The sequence below is a fragment of the Sceloporus undulatus genome, chromosome 3, assembly GCF_019175285.1.
Source record: "Sceloporus undulatus isolate JIND9_A2432 ecotype Alabama chromosome 3, SceUnd_v1.1, whole genome shotgun sequence".
NCBI classification, from domain to species: Eukaryota; Metazoa; Chordata; class Lepidosauria; order Squamata; family Phrynosomatidae; genus Sceloporus; species Sceloporus undulatus.
Genome location: NC_056524.1, coordinates 99,998,801 through 100,022,069, shown reverse-complemented (window position 1 = coordinate 100,022,069; position 23,269 = coordinate 99,998,801). Strand labels below are relative to the sequence as shown.

Here is a 23,269-nt window from a genome sequence, read left to right as displayed (position 1 = left end):
CAAGGACACCCCTTTTCAGGCTGCGGGGAAGCGGCGTTTTGCCACTTCCCCGCAGCCTGAAAAGCGGCAGATCGGGGCCTCAGCAGCTGCCGTTCTGGCAGCTGAGGCCCCGATACACCGGGGAAAGGGGCGGGTACAGACCGCCCCAAATGGGCGGTCTGTAACCCGCCACTGTTAACAACAGTCCACTTTAAATTGTTTTAGGAAATAATAGCTGAGATAGTGTTAACTGAAGAAAATTTACCCACAGCAACTAGTTCAAGACACATAATATGTAAAAGTAACAGTTTTCATTTCAAATACATTAACAGGCTATAAGCGTACACAGATATATTTCTTTTTCTTGCTTTTAAATTACAGCAGAAAATTGTAGCATTATATCTATCAACCCAAAGACAGAGAAAAATGACTGGTAAAAAGTTTACAGATTATGTAATACAGTACAACATAATTTACACAGTGTGTGAGTGTGTGTGCACCTTCAAGTTGCCGGTCAACTTATGGCAACTTCATGAATTTTTCATAGGATTTTCTTGCAAATTGTATTCAAGAGTGTATGCAGTAGTTGACTACTCAGCACACTTGAAAAAGTACTCAACTGCTTGAAGAACCCCACACTTCAGATATACAATATCAAGAACTGAAATTAATGAAACTTACTTTGGAACAAAGCATCAAATACAATGCCTATGTGTGAATTATACACTACTTTATACCAATATGGAAAATGGCAAGATCCAAAGAACTACAGTACTACTAATTTGTTGTTGTTTGCCCTTTAAGTCATTTCTCATTTACGGCAACCCTAACATGGGCTTTTCTTGGCAAGATTTTTTGTTAAATGCCAAAAGGAACTTTATGTGACTGAAACAGTAGCCATTCCGGACTTCATGGCAAACAACTTTGACAAACAAGAGGTTTCACAAGCTATTTGTAATATGCATGGAAGTCTGTTGCATTTCATTTTTCAACCCTGAGGGACTAACAAAAAGTGGTAGTTTTGCAATAATCCAAGAGAACTATGTTTGGGGTAAAAACAACAACTGGGCAATGTAAATCTTTTTGACTTTTTACCTGTATAATTCACTTATTAATTAAAAACTTAATACCTTAGCTCTATATAAGTGGTTGTGCTGCAATTCCAACTTAAGTCAACTATAGTTTTTAAAATAATAATTAAGCTGCCGGATCCGGGTTTCATTAGAAGTTTTTCAACTTAACGAATATTAATTATTTAATACCTATCACTGCCCTGCTGTGGCAGCTACTTCACATTTAGCATAGAGTTGCAACATGCAAACCAAATACTTTTTCTCTGCGTATTAAGGACCCAGAACCTCTTTAATGCCAATGTATTAAAGGGAGAGGGGGGAGACAGAGAAAAATAAGAGGCTAGATCACGCAGTGCCCTCATGCAAGTATATCTTTGCTCCAAAATTTGTATCAAAAACACTATGTTCATGGTTTTTAATCACAAATTGGTACATTAAGGTGTTAAAGTGTTATAATTTTTACCTCAAAACAGGGAACCATTTCTAAACATCACATTTCAAGTTGTGTGGACCACAACAATCTTTCCTTCCTCCCTTCCCACCCTCCACACTACCACCTAACAAAACCCTCTGCTTCCACATGTCTCCTCATCTGTTGGCAACTCTGAAAAGAAATGGCTGGGAATATCTGCTCATCTGTTGGCAACACTAGAGAAGAATGACTGCAAATCTTAAGAAATAGGTGAAGAAAGTAAACAGGAAAGACAAGGTCAGATATTGTTGAACAGCAACTGGCAGTAACCCTAGCTAGCACAGCCAATGGTGAGGAATTCTGGGAAGGGCAGTTCAACAGAATCTAGAAAGCTACACAATTCCTCTCCCTGCTCTAAACACATACATTTGAATATTGTTAAAAGAGTGACAGATGTGAGGCAATAAAATGTGATCCACCATGTATGTATATTCTATTTCATTGCACATCAACATGTTTACACTCTTTTAAAAGTATGAGTATCAGAATGTGAAACTTTGAACCAATGGTTCAACTCTGTCTTGGTGTGATTTAAGTCACAGTTTAAGTTGTTTCAATTTAAGGTAATTCATAGAATCATAGAGCTGGAAGAGATCACAAGGGCCATCCAGTCCAACCTCTTGCCATGCAAAAACTCTCAATCAAAGCATACCCGACAGATGGCCATCTAGCTTCTGTTTAAAGGGGACAGACCATCACTCTCCGAGGGAGTGTGTTCCACTGTCGAACAGCCCTTACTGTCAAGAAGTTCCTCTTAATGTTGAGATGGAATCCCTTTTCATAGAATCATAGAGTTGGAAGAGACCACAAGGGCCATCCAGTCCAACCCCCTGCCATGCAGGAAATCTAAATCAAATCATACCCGACAGATGGCCATCCAGCCTCTGCTTGAAGACCTCCAAGGAGGGAGACTCCACTACACTCCTAGGAAGTGTGTTCCACTGTCGAACAGCCCTTACTGTCAGGAAGTTCCTCCTAATGTTGAGGTGGAATCTCTTTTCCTGTAGCATGCATCCATTGCTCTGGGTCCTAGTCTCTGGAGCAGCAGAAAACAAGTTAGCTCCCTCCTCAATATGACATCCCTTCAAGTATTTAAAGAGGGCTATCATATCACCTCTTAACTGTCTATTCTCCAAGCTAAACATCCCCAGCTCCCTATGTCGTTCCTCAGAGGACATGGTTTCCAGACCCTTTGCCATTTCAGTCGCCCTTCCTTGGACATGCTCCAGTTTCTCAACATCCTTTTTAAACTGTGGTGCCCAGAATTAGACACAATATTCCAGGTGGGGCCTGACCAGAGCAGAATAGAGTGGCACCATTATTTCCCTTGGTCTAGACACTACACTTCTATTGATGTGGCCTAAAATGCATTGGCCTTTTTAGCTGCAGCATCGCATGGTTGACTCATGTTCAATTTGTGGTCTACTTGGACTCCCAGATCCCTTTCACACGTAGTCTCATTCAGCCAGGTGTCACCCATCCTATATCTGTTCATTTCATTTTTCCGCCCTAAGTACAGTATCTTACATTTCTCCGTGTTGAAATTCATTTTGTTAGCTTTGGCCCAGCTTTCTAATCTGTTAAGGTCATTTTGAATTTTGATCCTGTCCTCTGGGATATTAGCTACTCCTCCTAATTTGGTGTCATCTGCAAATGTGATAAGTATGCCCCCAATTTTATCCTCCAAGTCATTGATAAAGATGTTAAGCAGCACTGGGCCTAGGACAGAGCCCTGTGGGACCCCACTGGTCACTTCTCTCCAGGATGAAAAGGAGCCATTGTGAGTACCCTTTGGTTTCGGCCAGTCAATGATTTACAAATCCATGTAACAGTTACGTTGTCTAGCCCACATTTCACTAGCTTGTTTGCAAGAATGTCATGGGGAACCCTGTCAAAAGCCTTACTGAAATCAAGATATACTCTATCCACAGCATACCAATAATAGAGCTTGCATCCTGCAGCTTGCATCCATTGTTCCAAGTCCTGTTCTCTGGAGCAGTAGAAAACAAGCTTGCTCCCTCCTCAATATGACATCCCTTCAAATATTTGTACAGGGCTATCAGATCACCTCGTAACCTTCTCTTCTCCAGGCTAAACACCCCCAGCTCCCCAAGTCATTCCTTATATTCAGTCAGTTTAGAATCCCACCTGTTCATTCAACATACTATCCTTGATGAACCTACATGCGAAGAGGAGACTTACTGAGATGTTAAAAAAGTCATTGGCAGAATAACTGGACAGTAATGACTAGCAAGCAGTCAGACAGAAAGCATAGGAGAGGTTTGACCTGAGGTTTCAACTCAGTTTCTTCTTTGTGAATTGATGACAAAAATCCAAAAACAGGCCACTATTGCTATTTGCTATAAAGTCAGCTTCAGTTTATGACAACCTTATGAAAAACATACCTCCACTATGTGAGCAATATAAAACATACTAAGTTCTATTTAATGGAAAATATTTACCTGTAATAAACCTCCATCATCAAAACGCAGAACTTCTATTAAGTTATCTGACTGGATGAAAGCTGTGAAACAAGAAAAAGACATAAATCAAAAGCTTAATTCAAATCAATTCATTTTAAATATTTGTTTTAATTGAGTTTTTTAAAATATGATTATAATAGATAAAAGGGAAATATATAGGATACAAGTATAGGTTAGACATACACATTTAATATAAGCTGACCATGGCTGCATCTGCACTGCAGAAATAATGCAATTTGACACCCCTTTAACTTCTATTACTCATGGCTACAGAATCCTGGGATTTGTCATTTGTTGTGGCATCAGAGCTTATAAAACTAGAAACCCCATAATTTCATAGCATTGAGCCATGGCAGTTAGAGCAGTGCCAAATTGCATTATTTCTGCAGTGTAGATGCAGCTCATCTTTCCAAAGCATTTTTTAAATTGGCATTTATGAAATACATGCACATGAGTAGCTAAAGCAGTGAGGTCTTCTGACCACTAAACAGTGGATGGAGAATATTTATCTTTCCAGCTTTGGCAGCAAGGCTTTAGCAACAATAACAACAACAACATAGGATCCAACCATGTCGATCATTAGTTAAATTTCACATTTCAGGGATACTAAGAATATGAGTGTTCACAAATACCCTTTTCCAAACCCACACACCTTGTAATAAATCCAATCAAACCAAGAAGGGGTAACACTGAGTATTATCATTATTACATTTAGGTGAAGCAAGTAGACCATTGCTTTCTGAATAAGCGTAATGGTATCCCAATATTGCCAAAATATCCATTTTTGCTGAACAGGGTTTTAGATGTAAAGAAGTAAGAGCAGTTTTCCATCCACTGCTTTGTACAGGCTCTAATTCCATATTCTGTTCTGATTTCATTAATATCAAATTTAAAACTTTCAACCAACATTTATAAACTAGATGCGCTGGTTTTAGTTTCTCTGAAGATACAATGAATGTTTCTAGCACAGTAGGAATGGTTGAAACACCTAGAAGCAGATGGTTCCTATTCTGACAGCATAAGGTGTCACAACTGTAAATACTGTATTGCCAATTGGCACCCATGAGTAGCTGAGAAGTGAGCTACAATACTGAAAATTCCAAGAATTCCTGATTTGGACCAATCAGTTGATTCAGAGTATAGATCCTACAGTCAACACATTTGTGGCATAAGAAAGACTATCTCACAATCTTTAATTTAGGATGATAACATTTCAAATCAATGTATGATGTCCATACAGAGCAGGGACAGAAAATCCTGCAGACCTCCAGATGGTCTTGGATTTCAACTCCTAGCATCCCTCACTACTTGGCTAGGACTACTGAGAATAGCAGTCTAACAACAGCTGGGGGCCAATTATTTCCATTCTTGATTGAGAGGGATACTTCCATCCTGCTCATTACACCCAAAATCAGAAGAACCTATAGTTTTTGACACTAGTTGGGATGCCAGCAGGAAGCCTACTATCAGAGCCTGATGACAACAGTTTTCCCTATCTTCTGATATGCATCTGTACAAGACTTCTAAACATAATTGTGCCTTTTTATTACCATAGCTAATAGATGTTAGTAGATAAATTTGGAGAAACAAGTCCACTTTTCAAGAAGTCATCTGTATTAACAGTAAACATCACAAATTGGATGAATTCACATGTTATACAGGTTGAATCTCCCTATCCAGAATTCCAAAATCCTCGAAAACCCAGGGTAAGTGACACCTTTGCTTTTTGTTGGTTCAGTGTACAGTGTTTCATGCATAAAGTTATTAAAGCTATTATATAAAATTACCTCCAAGTTATGTGTATAAGTTATGTATGAAACAGACTGTTTAACTTAGGTCTCACCTCAAAGACATCTTTATTATGTACACATATGCAAATAAGGCATTCCAAAATCCAAAGTACTTTTGGTCCCAAGCATTTTGGATAAGTGAGACTCAACATGTAATGTCCATGTTTTATTTTGATAGGAATGAGGAAGCAGCAAGCTGCACGTCCCAATCTATTTTCCTCTAGTGAAGCTACAAGGAGTCTTTAAACTTTTCACATCCATTTTTGACTTGAACCCAACCAATTATTAATCTCAAGTATGATTTTCTTGAAACGATTCAGTTTTACAAAGTTTAGTTACTGTTAATATTCCTATACTATATTTTTTCAAAAAGCCAATACAGTTCAAAATAAATTTACAATTGCTATTTATATTTTATAATATAATATATCATAATATTTTTATCTGTAGAGATCTTGTAGCACCTTTGAGACTAACTGAAAGAAAGAACTTGACAGCATGAGCTTTCATAGACTTCAGTCAACTTCCTCAGAAAAGTCTATGAATGCTCATGCTGCCAATTTCTTTCTTTTAGTTACGGTAGTCTCAAAAGTGCTACAAGATCTCTCTATGTATAGTATAAGATACATTATTCAGCTTAGTTATATATTACCTGCATTTGCATGTTACATTAAGCCATTATTTTATTTCAGCCATGGTTTGTTCTTTAGCTATGAACTGTCTCATGGACAACAGGGCTGTCATTTCTTTTCTGTTTCTCCCTCTCAATCCTGTTTCAGCGTAGGTGCCAGGGAAACAAACCAGGGCAATTAAATCAGATGATTCTCAGCACTTTAGCAATTCTGAACATCAACACTGCCACTGAAATTGAGCAATGTAAAGTTGGTTTTCCAAGACTTTATGAACAGTTTGAATTATTGGTGACTAGTATCAGTCTATCTAGACCAGTGCTACTCACAGTGGTAGCTTGTAGACCATTGCCATTCCACAAGACTTTGGCCCACAGCAAGTTTCTAGGAAAATATGTGACTACAGTAATTCTATGGCACAAATATGGCATTAGCCCTTGACACATTGGGTAAAAATTGTCAGTCTACCATATCAGATAGCTTTAGAAGTACTGATCTAGATAGCAGGCGATGCCTGCAATCTTCATACATATCCAAGCCCAGAAATCAAACATTCAAAACACACACACACACACACACATCTAGCCAGCTGATAGATAACATTAAATGACCGATTGTGCAAAATGATAGCAGGGGCTCCTAGCTCTCAGAAGACCTAAATACTAGAGGCATGGGAAACCAATCTATATACTCTTCACCTGGTCCTCATTATCAGGAGCCCTGGTGGCGCAGTGGGTAAATGCCTGTACTGCAGCCATTCACTCGAAACCACAAGGTTGCAAGTTCAAGACCAGCAAAAGGGCCCAAGCTCAACTCAGGCTTGCATCCTTCCAAGGTCGCTAAAATGAGTACCCAGACTGTTGGGGGCAAATTAGCTTACTTGCTAATTAGCTTACTTGCTGTTCACCGCTATGATCTTTGGAATAGTGGTATATAAATAAAACATATTATTATTATTATTATTATTGTTGTTGTTGTTGTATTGCCAATAGACTAGCACTATCTCCAAGTGCCCAAAGTATGTGAACAAGTGCAAAGACTTCATAAGATATGTGTGTGAAAATGAGGCAAACTTTCTCTTACACAACAGTGGTAGCAATAATGCCAACACTAAAGTAGTTTCTTTGAAATTTATTTATATTATTTTCCCAGTCTTTGGTAGCTTGGAGGAAAAGATGTACATCTAGTAATGGACATATCAGTAACCTTATTGTATTCTAGCTTCATTAATATTTAAAACTTATCCATAGTTATCTCAAGCTGTTTTCCTGATTCAAAAGATGCTAGTGAGTGAGCACATTATTATTATTATTATTATTATTATTATTATTATTAACCTTTATTTATAAACCGATGTACATTTACACAGCGCTGTACATACAATCTTTTTAATTGGACGGTTCCCTGCCCTCAGGCTTACAATCTAAAAATGAATAGGTTCTAGTCATTCTTCTACATTGTTTACTTTTGTTGCATTTTGGAATCAAAACTGACCCCAAATGAGGCACAAGATGTTATGTAATTTCCAATCATGCACACACCCATTTTCTGTTTCTTCATAGTTCATATGTTTTCCTACAAGAAGGAACTTTTGTATTTTAGTACCCACTCAATATTTTTATTAAAAGGTCACTGTGGTCAACTGGACTTGAAACAATGTTGACAAATGTAACACCAAGCACCAGATTAAAGATCAAATATCCTCAACATGTTTTTAAAATGTTTACCCCATGACTGTTATTCTGTTTATGCAGTGCTAATGTTCAATTGTTTGAATTAAAATATAGAAGTCTGAATTCAAGGGAATATGTACACATACTTTTTCAGCATTCCCCAAAGTTTCCTATTTTTCCATTGGAAGAACTGAATAGTAGTCCATGGTGAAAAAATGGGAACACTCCAATCATTTTTTCCTTTTTAAAAAATAGGTATTCTCAAAGTACTACAGTATTATGATTCAGTCCTCAATGGCACTACTTTTCTGAAGTGTTAGGACTGCATGCGCCTGTAAGGCAAGAGGCTATGCTGCTGGTGGTACTGCTGGTAGGGTCTCCCACATCAGACAGCCAAACAGCTATAGGGCAGCAGCTGTAGTGTGTGTGTGTGTGTGTGTGAGAGAGAGAGAGAGAGAGAGAGAGAGAGACAGACAGACAGACAGACTGACTAGTAGAGGGCCTCTCACAATCAACAGCAGTGGCACCTTAGCTAATACTTGTTAGTACTGCACAGCAGAAGGCACAGTAAACCCCTTTTTAAATGTCTTTTACTATGAAAACTCTGTGATGAGACAATCCAAAATGAAACAAGAGATAGTGCCAGGAGACAAGACTCCCAAGTCTGAAGGCACTCACCAAGCTACTGGGATACAGCAGATGTCAACTATGAGCAGTGCTGTGACTAATGAAACAACTGAACTCAAGAAAAAGGAAGTTCATCTGTTGATATGCTCAAAAGTGAAAGAAACGTCTGAAGCTGCATGACACATATTATGGGAACCTAGAATGTGAAAAAAATGAATCAGGGGAAGCTAGACATAATAAAACCAGAAATTGGTCTATTATTATTATTAATATCCTCCCTTTTCTCCCAGAACTGGACTCAGAACATCGCAATACTTGGGATAAGAAAGCTAAAATGGATCCCATTTTGGGAGAAAGGTGAGACATATGTGCAATAAACAAACAAACAAACAAATAGGAAATTCTAGTCACATAATTATACACAGTGCTTTACACAAGCAATGAAAATCTATGAAGACATGGGGTTGCATTAATAGTAAGGCAAAATGTAGCAAAAGCAACCAAAGTATACAACGCAAAGTCTATCCAAATAATATCAATAAAACACCACAGAAAACCTCTCGATATACATTTGCCCCTCCAAGTCCATGGACCTGAGATGCGTGGACTTGAAAATCCACGGAGGGGTGACCACCATTAACGCCAATGGGGCATGTGCCCATGGCACACGCCCCGCATGCATGCACCCCATTTAAGCCTATGGGGTTTGAATATGAGTGGGTTTGGGGGGGGGGGGGCGGAACGGATTCCCTGCAAGTTCCAAAGGCCAACTGTAATCATAATCCAAGTTTATGCTTCAGCTACAGAGGCAGAAGAAGAAATTGAAGAAATTGAAATATGTTACGCTGGAATCCAGGAGGAAATTGACCACCAAAACAGGACTTCTTGTTAATCACAGGCAACTGGAATGCAAATGTAGGAAACAAGGACTGTAGGAAAACATGGCCTAGGATCAAGAAATGAGTTAGATACAACAACTGAAAACAGTGGTGGGTGGATGGACAGGTTTTCAGTTCTGAGAATTAATTCCCTTTCTCTAGAACCTTCCAGGAGATTTTCCCCACACACCCTCACAAGGTGTCCACTTCCCTTTTGGGCAGGAGGCTTTTTTGTTACCTTAAACACATGCGGGAAGTTTTGAACTTTAAATTCTACATAATACTTAGGCAAGTATGGGCGGTACACCCTCAGCCAACCCCTAGCACATGACCGGGGGGGCGCAAAGGCCCGTCTGGATCGGGCCTTGGTCATCCTTACATGTGTGAAGGGATTGTGGGGGTAGTTGCTGTTTACCTTGCCTGCTGTACACAAGCACACACAGCTATAGAAGCAAAGGAACATGTAACACCTGAGACTAACTGAGTGAAAGAAGCTTTAGCATAAGCTTTTGTAGGCTGGGTCTACTTGCTCAGATGTTTCAAAGTCTACGAAAGCTTATGCTACAACTTCTTTTACTCATTTATTGCCTTACTGAATAACAAAATAAAGTGGAGAGGCACAGAAACAGCTTTCTCTTTGCTGCTCCACATGCAATGAAGCACTTCTAATCTCTTCCTAACAGAGATGGTCATAAAAGCTTGACTTCTGTCACACTAGAAAAATCTGTTTGGCAAAAAGCACACTTTTAAACTCATCTCCCTCTAGAAGGAGAATGAAACTACTTCAACAACATGTGGAGAGGCAGGGCGAAAGCTGCTTCTCTTGCTGCCTTTTAACTTTCTTTTGTAATACAATAAGGCTCTTATTGCACCCCAGAGGTGCTACAAGATCCCTTTGCATACTGATATTCCAGACTAACATGGCTATATCTCTGAACAAGTACAGAAGGACTGAGTAGAGGAGAATGCCACTCTTTCCCAACTCAAGCTTTGTTTATCATAGAATTGGAAATTACCACAAGGGCCATCCAGTTCAACCCCGACATGCAAAAATGCACACTCAAAGCACTCCCAACCGACGGCAACCCAGCCTCTGTTTAAAAACCTCTAAAGGCAACTCTGCCACTCTCCAAGGCCGTGTGTTCATTGTTGACTGTAAACATGCTGCTCCAATTTGACAGGAAAAGGTTGTGTTTCTGCAACCAAGTTTTACCATCATGTCTAAACCAATGCTGCTTTTAAAAATCCAGCTTTAAAAAAAGGAAGAAGGGAGCAAGCGGGCATCAAAAGCCTTTGGAAAAAGGAGCTTCACTGTCAGAGGCTTAGTTAACTGAGGTGTGCCTGCAGTCTGTATGAGAAAACGGAAACTGTATGTGTCATTTTTAGAAAATTAGTATTTGCACTGCTTTTTTCTGTTCCATACTGTGAAGTTTAAGGAGCTGCTACCAAAACCAGGCAAAGAGATTTCCTGTCTGATCACACACAAACATGAAATCTCATATGCAATGTGGGCTGGATACAGACTGGATGTATATACCAAGCTTCCAGTAAGAAATGTTGCTTTTGTGGAAAATGGACATGGAAAATCCAGTAACATTTATTTTTATTTAATTTATATCTTGCCTTTCTCCTTGGACAGGATCCAAGGTGGCATTAGTAAATTTTGTATTTTTCAATCCTGGTATTGACACTAAGAATACTGACACACATCCATCTTCTTTACAGATTCTGTCTTTAGCTTAATCATTGGTTTCAGACAAGAAAGACTATGAAGAGGAATGACTGGAGCCCACAGATGAGTGATGAGAGTATCAAACAAACAACTTCTAGCAGCATTACTGAGGCAGTTAGATCCTACATAGCATCTGTGTTCCCAATCCAGTGCAATGTAGTGGTTAGAATGATGGATTGGGACTTGGGAAATCTGGGTACTAGTTCTCAGTGATCCATGAAACTCATTTGGTGATTTTAGGGGCATCTCCTCTCTCAGCCCAGCTACCTCACAATGCAGTTCTGAGGCTGAAGAGGAGTCATGTATGACACCTGGAGCTCATTGGACTGAAAGAATGTATAAATATAATTGCTGTGAATACATGGTCTCATGTAATTTCAGAAGCTAACCACTGTCGGATCTGGTTAGTACTGGGGATGGGAAATCATCAGGAAATAGCAAACATCTCCTGTTTGGGCTAGGAAAGAACACTGTCTGGCCTCTAAGCCATCGCCACTGAGATATGACAATACATGCACTGGGCTAGATAGATCAATGTATCTAACTCAGTATCAAGTACTTTCCCTATGGTTCTAAATAAAATGAGTCATTCAAAGGGAAGCAGCAGAGTTACTCTACAGGGAGGCAAGCATGATATGCATTCCTTACTATTTGATATGCTGGACAGGACTGACAGGAGCTACAATTCAACATCATTTGAAGGGCCACAACCTATTCTAGAGAAAGGTTGTAAAAGTTACCTTTTGGATTACAACTTTTAGATTTCCCCAGCCAGCATGACCAGTTGGCTGTGAACTTTCACTGCAAAGAAGTAGACAGAGACTAGTCTATGGATTTTATTTCAAATACTGGCTTACTGTTAATGTTTTATGATGCAGCAGCAGCTAGGACACACCCCATTAAACAGCATTTCCTTTGAAATCTGATCTTTTGCCAAGACATTTTTTGTTCACACAAAAGGCACACTGAGGAAAAAAAGATGTACAGGAACCATAGCACAAGTGGTGAAGGGAAAGTTACAAGTGAGTCTACCATGTTTTCCTGAGTAAATCCAATTTTCCTCCACACCAATAGGATGGCTGGTATCCATTCTCCTTCTCTTTTATGCTAAGGAAGAAAATCCAGGCAGAGTAACCTGTTGCGCTTAGCAATACTCTGGTGGCTGCTGGGAATATTATGTGAATAAAGAGAGTAAGAATGGGGTAGACAGGTTTTTGTACTTGCTACTTGGCTGCCTGAGGGCAAATGTTATTGTATGAAGACGACTAGGCAAATGGCCAATTGCCAATCTGAAGCACATATAAGAGTTTACACTGCATACCCAGCAAAAAATGTTTAGCTAAGCAGGTTGAACACAGATGGAACATCTGTACGCACTTGTCTGGTAAAACCACAGCTATAACTTTCACACACTGCAAAATGAAAAAAAAAAGTTTTTTTTCCAACTGACAATTAAGAAAGCAAGTGAAAGTGATACAAATTCATGTAATACCTAAGCAAATGTTTCAGAACTTCTACTATTTTTGGAGACAATTTGAGAAACCAAAGACTTCAGCTTTGTGATGAAATCAAAATTTAGTCAGGGAACGTATATGCAGCGTCTGATTAGAACAGGCAGTCTGCAGCTCTCAGGCAATCTTGGAGCCCTAAAACTCCTGTCAACTGTTTATGACACATGCAAAGGCCAAAAACATTGTTTAAAACTGGAAAGTAAAACTCTTAATCATGACTTATCAGAGTAAAGTCTAAAACCTGACAGATATTGCTATAGTAGAAAACTTAGCTACTTTTCACATCACATAGGACCAGAAAAGTTCAGTACTATGCTGAGCAGAAGACTCTTTCACCAAGTCCAGTTAACAGCAGCTTCTAGACAGCTCAACCTTTATTTAGGTGCAACATCCCTCCTGCTTTAATGACTGCAGTAATCAACCTAAAGATAAACCAGATTTGCATACTACCTTTAGACTGTTCATCTTTATCAGTGATTCCCAAAGTGGGCAGTACACTGACCCCTGGGGGTTGTTGTGGAAGGATCCAGGGGCAGTGAGGTAGAGAGGGGGCAGTAGGGGGCAGAGAGGGCAAAAGGAGGCTGCAGGAGGACCTTCAGTCAAAGTACTGGTGTGTAGGAAAGACATAGGGAACTATTGGTCTTTAGGACGATGGTGGGGATGAGGATTATATAGGGTAATCCTATTCAGAGTCCCCAGAAACCCACCACACCACCTCACTGATTATTTTGTGTGGTGGTGTCTCCCACTCTTTGCCCATGTGAGTTCACTACCTCGCTGGCGTCTTTTGTGAGTAGTAGCAATTGGGAAAGTTGTGCGAGGCTTGGTCACAGGTCATTGCTTCTTTGGCTCAGAGTGGCACCATTTTGGGACAGACTGGAGCAAAGAGTTAGAACACATGGTGGTGGAGGAGAAGTGGCAGCACAAAGCTTTGTCAGCTTTACTGGGACTTGGCTAGCAGGTTGGAGTTGCACTGCTGCTCCTGCTTTCTTTCATCAAAGAGGCTGAAAGATGAGGGAGCAGAACACACACTTTTTTTGTGGGGAGAATGGACACATGAAGTTGCGGGGGGAAGACATGTCTCTGTGCTGGATTCTTGGGAAGACACTCTGGTCTTGGAGCAGATTTTGTAGTTAAAATCAATCCCTTTCCATTCCACACCAGTCTCCTCTACAGAGCACGTGGCCTCTGTAAAACCCCTACATACACACTGGCTGTGCCTTTCTCTGCCCCAATGAAGGACTGAGAGTCCATCTTATCTGAGGAGAAACTTCTCCATGGTCACTTTGGGAGGAGCAACTGAGCAGCTGCCTGAGCAGCAACCAAGAGGCCTCTTGTCCGTACTGGCCTTTGCCAGAGGTATCACTAGGGAGGAGCGGGGGGTGCAGACTGCACCAGGTGACACCCTAAAGGGGGTGTTTTGGTAGAAACGAGCTGTAGCATTTCTTTAAAATGCTGAAGACATGGTATGAGTTGAGTGAGGCTCAGTGGAAAGATGAAGGAGAATTCAGTTTTTTTAAAAAAATAAAATTTCAAAATTTTAATTTTAAAAAATTATTTTTAAAAGAATTAATTTTAAAAAATTTCTTTAAACACATCACATTTTATCAAATTTTCATTTAAACCATATGCAACGTATATGTAAATACATGTGCATATGATATTGTAACTTAAAGATATACAGTTACCTTTCCATATCCATGAGGTTTTTTTATCCATCAACTATTCATAGATTAAAAATATTCAAAAATATGTAATTTGCCATTTTATGCAAGGAACACGATTTTTACTATGCCACTGTATGTAATGGGACTTGAGCATCCATGAATTTTGGGGTTCATGGGGGGTCCTGGAACCAAACCCCAGTGGATAACAAGGGTCAACTGTAATTAATTTTGGCCTGTTACAGACTGCCAAAATAAAGCAGCTTTGGGTCTCTTTGGAGGTATGCTATTTAAATGATGCATGGGTCCTAAGAGTCCGGAGGTCGCACCAAAGCCACACTCCATTCCTAAGCATTGGAGTGCAGCTTTGGTGCAGCTTCCGGATTCTTAGGATGCATGCATCATTTAAACAGCATACCTCCAAAGGGACCCGAAGCAGCTTTATTTTGGCAGTCTGTAACAGGCCTTTGTTAGTTTTTTTGTCACAACTATTGCTATTACATCCAGTGATATATAGGAATTAAAATTTATGTGTAACATTAGTACAAAAAACATTACTAGGGATTCTGGATGAGGTGGGATAGGAGGAGGCCAATGGGTGTGTGTAACACAATACGTTACCAGGTGACACAAAACCTAGTGATGACACTGGCCTTTGCTCCAAGGTTGGCACAGGTGAGAGGCTTCTTGGTCCTTGCTCAGCCAGCTGCTTGGTTGTTGCTCCCAAGCAGCAACCAAGATGGTTGTTTTGAATTTGTAGTAGAAAAGGTACAGGTTTTCCCTTAACAAGATTGTCTAGTCATGTCTGACTGCAGGGGGCAGTGCTCATCTCCATTACTGAGCCAAGGGGGCCAGTATTGTCAGAGACAATTCCATGGTCATGTGGCCAAAAAAAATGTGCTGGGGGGGGGGGGGGCGCTAGGGTTGTTGTCCAAAAGTAAAGTAGCCCGAAAAAGTTTGGGGAACACTGGTCTATATGATTAAAAATAGATCCAACCAAAAAACCAAAAATAGACCCAAAACATGTTTTTAAGAAAGAATTTTTGAAACTGGAATTCTACTAATTTCTTAAACTTTGATAATAGATGCAACATCAAAAAACCAAATACCAGGACAGCTAACTTCCAGGTAGTCACTAGTAACAGCAGAGGTAACTCAAGTATTACAGTGAAGGACATAAAGTTGCCAAACACAAGAACAGGGATAGATGTTTTACAGGAAAAACAAGCATCCTACTAGTTAAGAAATACACAAGAATTAACAGAAGAGTCTAATCCTTGCAACACAGGAACATAATCTCTCCTGTGGATACATCTGTACTGTAGAAACAATAGTTTGACACTACTTTAACTGCCATGGCTCCATCCTAGAAAATTCTGAGATTTGTAATTCTGTGAGGCTCTAGCACTCTTTGGCAGAGCAGGCAAAATACCCTGTACAAATCCCAGGATTCCATAGGATGGAGCTATTACTGTATATACTCAACTATAAGTTGACCTCATGTATAAGTCAAGGGTGGGTTTGGGGACCAAAATTATGGTTTTTTATATGACCCATGGATAAGTCAAGGGTAAAACCTAGGGGCATGTAACAAAGGATGATGCAAAGGAAAATGATGCCAAAGAACTCAGAAAATTCTGGCAGGCATAACTATTAGTGTTCATCCTAAAGGTTGGATGGATGAGAGAGTAGAGGGGATCCATGCTTCTTTTTGCTGCTCCCAGGATGGACTAAGCTCTTGCCTTTTATTCAGAGAAAGGGGATGGCTCCTTTAGCGTTAAAGTACAGTACTTACACTGACCCATTGATAAGTCGACCCAGGATTTTGGGATCAATTTTTTGACTAAAATTTCTAGAGTATATACAGTACTTTAAGTAGTGTCAAACTGCATTGTTTCCACAGTGTAGATGCACCGCCCATACTCTTGAAGGAAAAAAGAAAGATTGTCAATTAAGTTAAGTAAGAAAATTCAACATCCTTGTGGGAAAATGTGGCACAGTGGGTCAAAACTGAAGCTGATACACAGAAAATGTGTGTGTAAGCATGCACAGGGTCCAAGACCCCTGTCTGAGTTGAGGAGCTTGGCTTGGAAGGACAGAGATACTGGCAAGGAAAGAAAACAGATACTGGCAAAGTAAGGGATGCGGTGACTTTGTAGTTAAGATGCCAATTCTGACAACTGGAAGGTTGGAAGTTCGAGACCCAAGTGATGCATGGTGGGGTGAGCTCCTGTCACTAGTCCCAGCTTCTGCCAACCTAGCAGTTTGAAATCACATGTAAGTGCAAGTAGAGAAATAAATACCACTTAAGTGGGAAGGTAACAGTGTTCTGTGCAGTCATGCTGGCCCCATGACCATAGAGGTGTTTTTGACAGCATTGGCTCCCTTGGCTTAGTAATGGAGATGAGCAAAGCCCACTACAGTCAGTTACAACTAGACATTCGTGTCAAGGGGAAACATTGACCTCTACCATTTTAAGAAAACAAAAATAATGACCACGGGGGATCTACATAAATTCGACCTAGACAATTAGAAAATCAATATAGTTAAAGATTTCCTGTACCTTGGATCAAACACTGATCACAACAGAGACTGCAGTCAAGAAATAAGAAGGCTAAGGCTCCATTCCCACTGGGGGGGAAAAGTGGCTTATTTCGCTGCGATTCTGACTCGGATTCTGACTCAAATCTGACCCATTGTTCCCATTAAAAACAGGTGCAAACAGACCTGGGTTTTTTTTTTACCCCTGTTTTCATTCCCACTGGTATCTTCCCTGTGGTAATTTGAAGCGGGTTATTTTGCTCCCCGTTCACACTGTCCTTCCGGGACCTCTTTTTTTTAAAAAAAGCAGATGTGGGAAAGAGAGAAGGAGCCTCTATTCGTCCTAAACACCTTGCATCCAAGGCTCTTCTGTGTCTCCCCAGACTCCCTCTAGGAAAGAGAGAAGAGGAGCCTCTATTCCTCTCAAATCCCTTGGTGTCTCCCAGCTCTTCTGTGTCTTCCCATAGTTCCTCTGGGAAAGAGAGAAGGAGCTTCTAATCACCCCAAATCCCTTTGCCTCCCTCATTGCTCCCTGGGCTGTGTGGGCGGCGATCATGCAGGCATGTACTGCAAAGTCCATCTGCTGCTCAGGCGCTCAGGCAGAGGCAAAAAAAGAAAATAATAATAGTTTAAAATGGTGTTCAATGTCTCTCCTCATACATCGGTCTATGAATGCGGAGCAGAGGGGAGGTTGCAGGAGGAGTAATGTGTTTACTGCGTTTGGAGCTCAATGTAGCACGATCGCCTTACCCTGCTTCCCAATCCACTGGGGGAAAGGCTATGCGAATGGAAGAAAACAGAGCTGGCGATGCAGAAAGAGAACACAGAGGGTGACACCCCCAGGCCAGCCCCTTGAGCACTGCTCCTCCCATCTCTAGGTTCCTGAATCAGACGCCCTTGTCGTTCCCATTCGGATGCCGCAAATCAGACTCCGGAGGCAAAAGAAAACTCGCTTTAAAACCACTGTTTTTTTAAAACCAATTTATCGACCTATAATTCGGGTTTTCCTAGATAAATCAATTCAGATTCGAATCTCAATGGAAACAATATCGGAGCAATGCGGGTCAAATTCGCGCTCAAATGGAAATGATGAACCCATGATTCACATCCTGACCCGTGTTATAGGCCAGTGGGAATGACCCCTAGGAATGGGAAGGGTAGCGATGAAAGAACTAGATAATATCCTAAAGACTAAAGTCATACAACTGAGCCCCAAAAGTCAGAATTTTCCAAGACACTGTATTCTGCATCACCATGTACAAATGTGAGAACTGGATAGTAAAAAAAGTAGATAAAGAGAAAATCAACTCATTTGGGATGTGGTGCTGGAGAAGAGTGCTGAGGAGACTGTGGACAGCCAGAAAGACAAACAAATGGGTCCTAGAATGGATCAAGGCTGAAATCTCCCTGGAAGCCAAGATGATCAAATTGAGGCTGTTGCACTTTGGCCACATCCTGAGAAGGCATGAATCATTAGAACCGACAATAATGCTAGGAAAGGTAGAGAGCATAAAAAAGAGAGGAAGGCCACCTGCTAGATAGACTGAATCTGAGGGTCACAGGTCTGAACCTACAAGACCTAAGCAGAGCAGAAGAGGATAAGGGGACTTGGAGGTGTGTCATTCACAGGGTTGGCCTGAATCACAGTCAACTCAAGGGCAGTTAACAAATAACAAAGCACAGTTACTTAAATGTATTTGCAAAAGTACCAAGATAGGCTTTTACAGTCACCATAAAATAACAAGTACCACAACAAATCTTCAGAAGAATACTTTTTCCCCTATTTGGATGCACTGAAGCACCAAACATGTCTAAACAGCAGCCCTGAGAAACAGCAGAGGGAAAACTAGATGAATCAGAAAACTCTATCAGTGACAGTGCAAGACTAACTGCTGACCTTGCAAGTTCTGGGTTACACATGAAGGCACATTTTTAAACACTGTACTTATAGCAACAAATCCTATGCACAAAATTTCAGGACACAAATTAGTGAAAGTATAATGGCAGCTGTATTTGGGCTATGAAAGATGTGCCCAGAAAAGAAACAACCCAACAGATTTTAACTCAATTTGTTCCAAGCTTCTGTGTTAAGACAGAGTTAGATAGATAACATTTTAGAGACATATTTTCTATCAAACATTGTGGGATATTATTGCTAAATAAAGATACTTTTAAGGAAGAGAGCTCATCTCTAGTAATTTATTTAGTATGTTCCTCTCCCAGATCACCTGCTTCATTTTGATTCAGCAGTAATTTCCTGGCTGAAAGCCATTTCTCTCCTGCCCTTCACAGCGCTCCAAAATGATCAGCTATCTGAAGACCACTATTCAAACATTTTATAATGCCCTCAAACGGCTTCAGAAGGAGATGTAAAACCTCCAAGTACATGTTTTGATCAATCATCTTTGAAAGCACTGTAACTGAACAGATATAAAACATAAAATGATAGGTTTAAATAAAAAAGATAAAGTTGGGGGAAAAACTTGTGTATTTCCAGGGAGCTGTGGTATTAGCCTCTATCAGTACAATAAACAACAAGGAGTTACCATCTTGAGGTCTAACACATTTTATTTGGCTTAAGCTTTTAGGGAATGTAGCCTGCACTACCAGATGCAGTACATATCCTCGACTATAATAACAACTGATAAGCAACGTGTGTCATGTGTGAGGGGTAGTGTGGCATTTTCGGACTCACAGCTACCTTAAAGCAAACCAATCATATGGGTTTTCTTGGCAATATTTGTTCGGAGGGGGCTTGCCTTTACCTTCCTCTGAGGCTGAGAGCGTGTGACTTGCCCAAGCCAGTGGGTTTCCATGAGTGAATGGGGATTCGAACCCTAGTCTCCACAATCATAGTGCAACCACTAGACCATGCTGATGCTCTTTGTGTGTGAGTGTATGTACATTTGTGTATTTATCTATATCTCAATAAATCTTCAGAAACTATCCCCCTTGAGTTATAGAGGCCTTGGTTCCTCTGTTACTCCTGGAGCTGCATCTGCAACTAAATCCCATGCCAATTTATATAAAGCTGAGTAAGACGGACAGTACCATATTTTACATGAGCCTGCATGGCATAGTGGACTGAGTGTTTGAGTGTGGAGACCAGGGCTGGATTCCCATTTTGGCCATGAAACTCACTGGATGACCCTGGGCAAGTCACATGCTCTCAGCCTCCTCTGAAGAAATCTTCCCAAGAAAACCCCCTTAGGGTCACCATAAGTTGGGAAACCCACTGCGTGATGTTGGACAAGTCACGCTCAGCCTCAGGGGAAGGCAAGGGCAAGCCTTCACAGAACAGCTCCTGACAAGAAAACCCCATGATAGGATTGCCTTTGGTCGCCACCCAAAATCACACAACAACAACAACAAGAAGCAGCTACATTTTACACATGCATCTCCTTAATGCATTCTTGGAGTTTCGTCAGAAAAACAAGGACAGGGCAGACACATCACTCCAACACACAGACTTCCCTATATTTTTAAAACTGTACTGAGGTTCTGAAAGATCATTTTTAGCAACAACAGCAACAAAAACCAACGGAGCACAAGACCATCAGACCAGAGCTGCATATACATACAAGTAGTAAACAAGTGACTTTAACAATTTAAAGGTCTAATTTGCGCTGTGGATGAGAGAACATAAGCGGGGAAGACTTTGCTGGCGTTTTGTTTCCATGCCCGACACAAAGAGGGTAAAAAGGGGCAACCCTCCCCTTCACCGTCAAGTGCATTTGGGGTGAGCAAAAGTCAAGGAAGGTGAGCCAAGGAAGGCGACAAAAGCGGCCCAGAGGAGGCAGGTCAGCCGGGTGGCAAAGCCTGTTCTTGGGGCCAGAGAGAGGACAAGACGCCGGAGGGAGAAGACCAGAAAGGAGAGGCTGGGAAGAAGCATGAGGCCTCCGGAAACAGAAGCAAACCAAGAGCAGGAAGGAAATACAGTTGGCCCTCCGTATCCACAGATTCAAGCATCCGTGGCTTGAAAATATTTTTCAAAATAATACAAATTCCCAAAAGCAAACCTTGATTTTGAAGTTTTGTATAAGGCCAGGCTACTGTATTTGATGGGACTTGAGTCTCCGTTGGCTTTAGGGGAGAAAAGAGCATGGTAAAGACAGCCAGAGATGCTGGTGAAACGTCAGGAATACACTCTCCTAGAAGATGGCCACAGTCTAAAAAGAGAGAGAGAAAACTATGATAAAGACATAGTTTTTTGTGGGTTTTTTGGGCTATGTGGCCAAGTTCTAGGAGAGTTTGTTCCTGACGTTTCGCCAGCATCTCTGGCTGGCATCTTCAGAGAATATGATCAAGTCAGTAACCCAGGCGTAGCATTGGACTCAGACTCTGGAGAGGTTTCCATTCCCCGCTGGGTGACCTTGGGGAGTCACACACTCTCAGCCTCATAAACCTTGCCAAGAAAACCCCATGATAGGGACGCCATACATTGGAGACGACTCAAAGGCACCCGACGCAGACACACCCCTCCTTCCTGACCAGAGCTGCTTGAATGGTACAATCACAGAGTTGGGAGAGACACACACAACAACAACAACAACAACACAGTATGGCAGAGAAGCAAAGGGTCTTGGGTATTGACACCGGGTATATCAGTGGCATGGAGGTGCTGAGTGTTGGGACCCTGACTCTGGAGGTCCTGGGTTCGAATCCTGGCTCTGCCACGTGACCTTGGTGAAGAGTCACACTCTCTCAGCCTCAGAGGGTGGCAACGGCAAGATCTGAACAGACCTTAACAACTACAATAACAACAACAACATCCAAGAGCAAGCTTGTTTTCTGCTGCTCCAGAGCAAAGTGTAGGAAAAGAGGATCCAGCTCAACATTAGGAGGAACTCCCTGACAGCAAGGGCTGTCCGACAGTGGAAGATGCAGCCTCAGAGTCTCCTTCCCTGGAGGTCTTTAAACAGAGGCTGGATGTCCATCTCACAAGGGGAATGGGGCTGGACTGGATGGCCCTTAGGGTCTCTTCCAACTACCTGTACGGTTCAAATTACAGGAGGAGACCTAGATATGAAGGCACCCAACAACAACAACAACAACAGATAACACTGGTCCGATGTATTGATGGATACATTGATGGTGGTACTGAAACAGGGGGCTGCCTTCTACCTTTTACACGTTGAAAGGGAGGAGGCTATTGAAGCACCTGAAGGGAAACCTGAGGAGGGGGAGCAACACAGAGTGGTTGCGTTGTGTGAGTGTGAGGTGGGCGTCGTTATGGCGACCAGGCGTTGCGTTTTCATTGAGGTAAACAATAGGGAAAGGAAAGGCGGTGCATTGGAGGGATAACCCGGTTTGGAAGCGCTTTAAGTGTCTTGGCTCTTTGCTATGGAATTCTGGGAGTTGGAGTTTGTTGTGGGGCCCAGAGCGGAGCGCTTCCAAACCGGGTTATCCCTCCAATGTGGACTTAGCCACAGAGTCTCTCCCTCACCTTCTTTCTCGGCCCGGGCGGCGTTGAGCAGCAAGGCGACGAGGAGCCGCAGCAGCGCCGCACCGAGCCAAGGGGCCGCCGTCAACGCCGTGAAGCAGGGGAAGGAGGGAGACGCGGCGGAAGGTGCTCGCCTCAGCGCCAACGCCGCCGCCGCCGCCATCGTGCTCTCGTTGCTGCCGCTGCCTCCGCGCCTGAGGAGGAGAAATATCGACTAATCAAGGAGGAGGAGGAGGGCCCCAGCTTCGGCCCCGCAAAGGCTGCGCGAGGCGGCGGTTCTCGCGCACGCGCGCTGAGTGCTAGCGCTGCTGCTGCTTCTTCTGCGGCGGGCGGGCGGGCGGGCGGCCCCCCCTCCTTCTTTCGTTAAGGGCGCGCGGCAAACTGCTGCCTGCGAAAGGCAGGGCAGGGCAAGGGAAGGGAAGCGCGCGCCCTCATCTGCATAGACGTATTTACATAACCCCGCCCTCCCTTTATGATCCGCCCCGATTTTAAAGCCCCGCCCTCTCTATGATATTAAAAGGCTCGCTTACAACTTCTCACTCACTCGCACAATGCCACCTCCTCCTCCTCAACAAGAACCGCGGAGAGGTGGTGGGCGGAGTTAGGGAATCTTCTGCCATCTTTGATAAGGGCACGTTAGGCGGTCCATTTGCCTCCCCTTCCTCTCTCTCTCTCATACTTCCCTATATTAAGAGCACGTACGTAGTAGCACCTTTTGAGACTACACTGAAAGGAAAGCTAATTGGCAGAGTGATTCGTAGATTTCAGCATCAG

The 23,269-nt window shown here is 41.9% G+C and overlaps 1 protein-coding gene across 1 annotated transcript in view; it reads right to left on the bottom strand.

The window, feature by feature from the left end:
* The window catches only part of LOC121925828 (transmembrane protein 131-like), a 122,460-nt gene extending 99,625 nt beyond the window's left edge, over positions 1-22,835 (bottom strand). Inside the window, exons 1-2 of the mRNA XM_042458403.1 lie at positions 22,499-22,835; positions 3,987-4,048 (exon numbers count right to left, since the gene is read on the bottom strand). Coding sequence (XP_042314337.1) covers positions 3,987-4,048; positions 22,499-22,658 — 222 coding nt within the window. The 5' untranslated portion in view covers positions 22,659-22,835. The remainder of the gene's footprint in view (positions 1-3,986; positions 4,049-22,498) is intronic.
* Between the last annotated feature and the right edge of the window lie 434 nt (positions 22,836-23,269).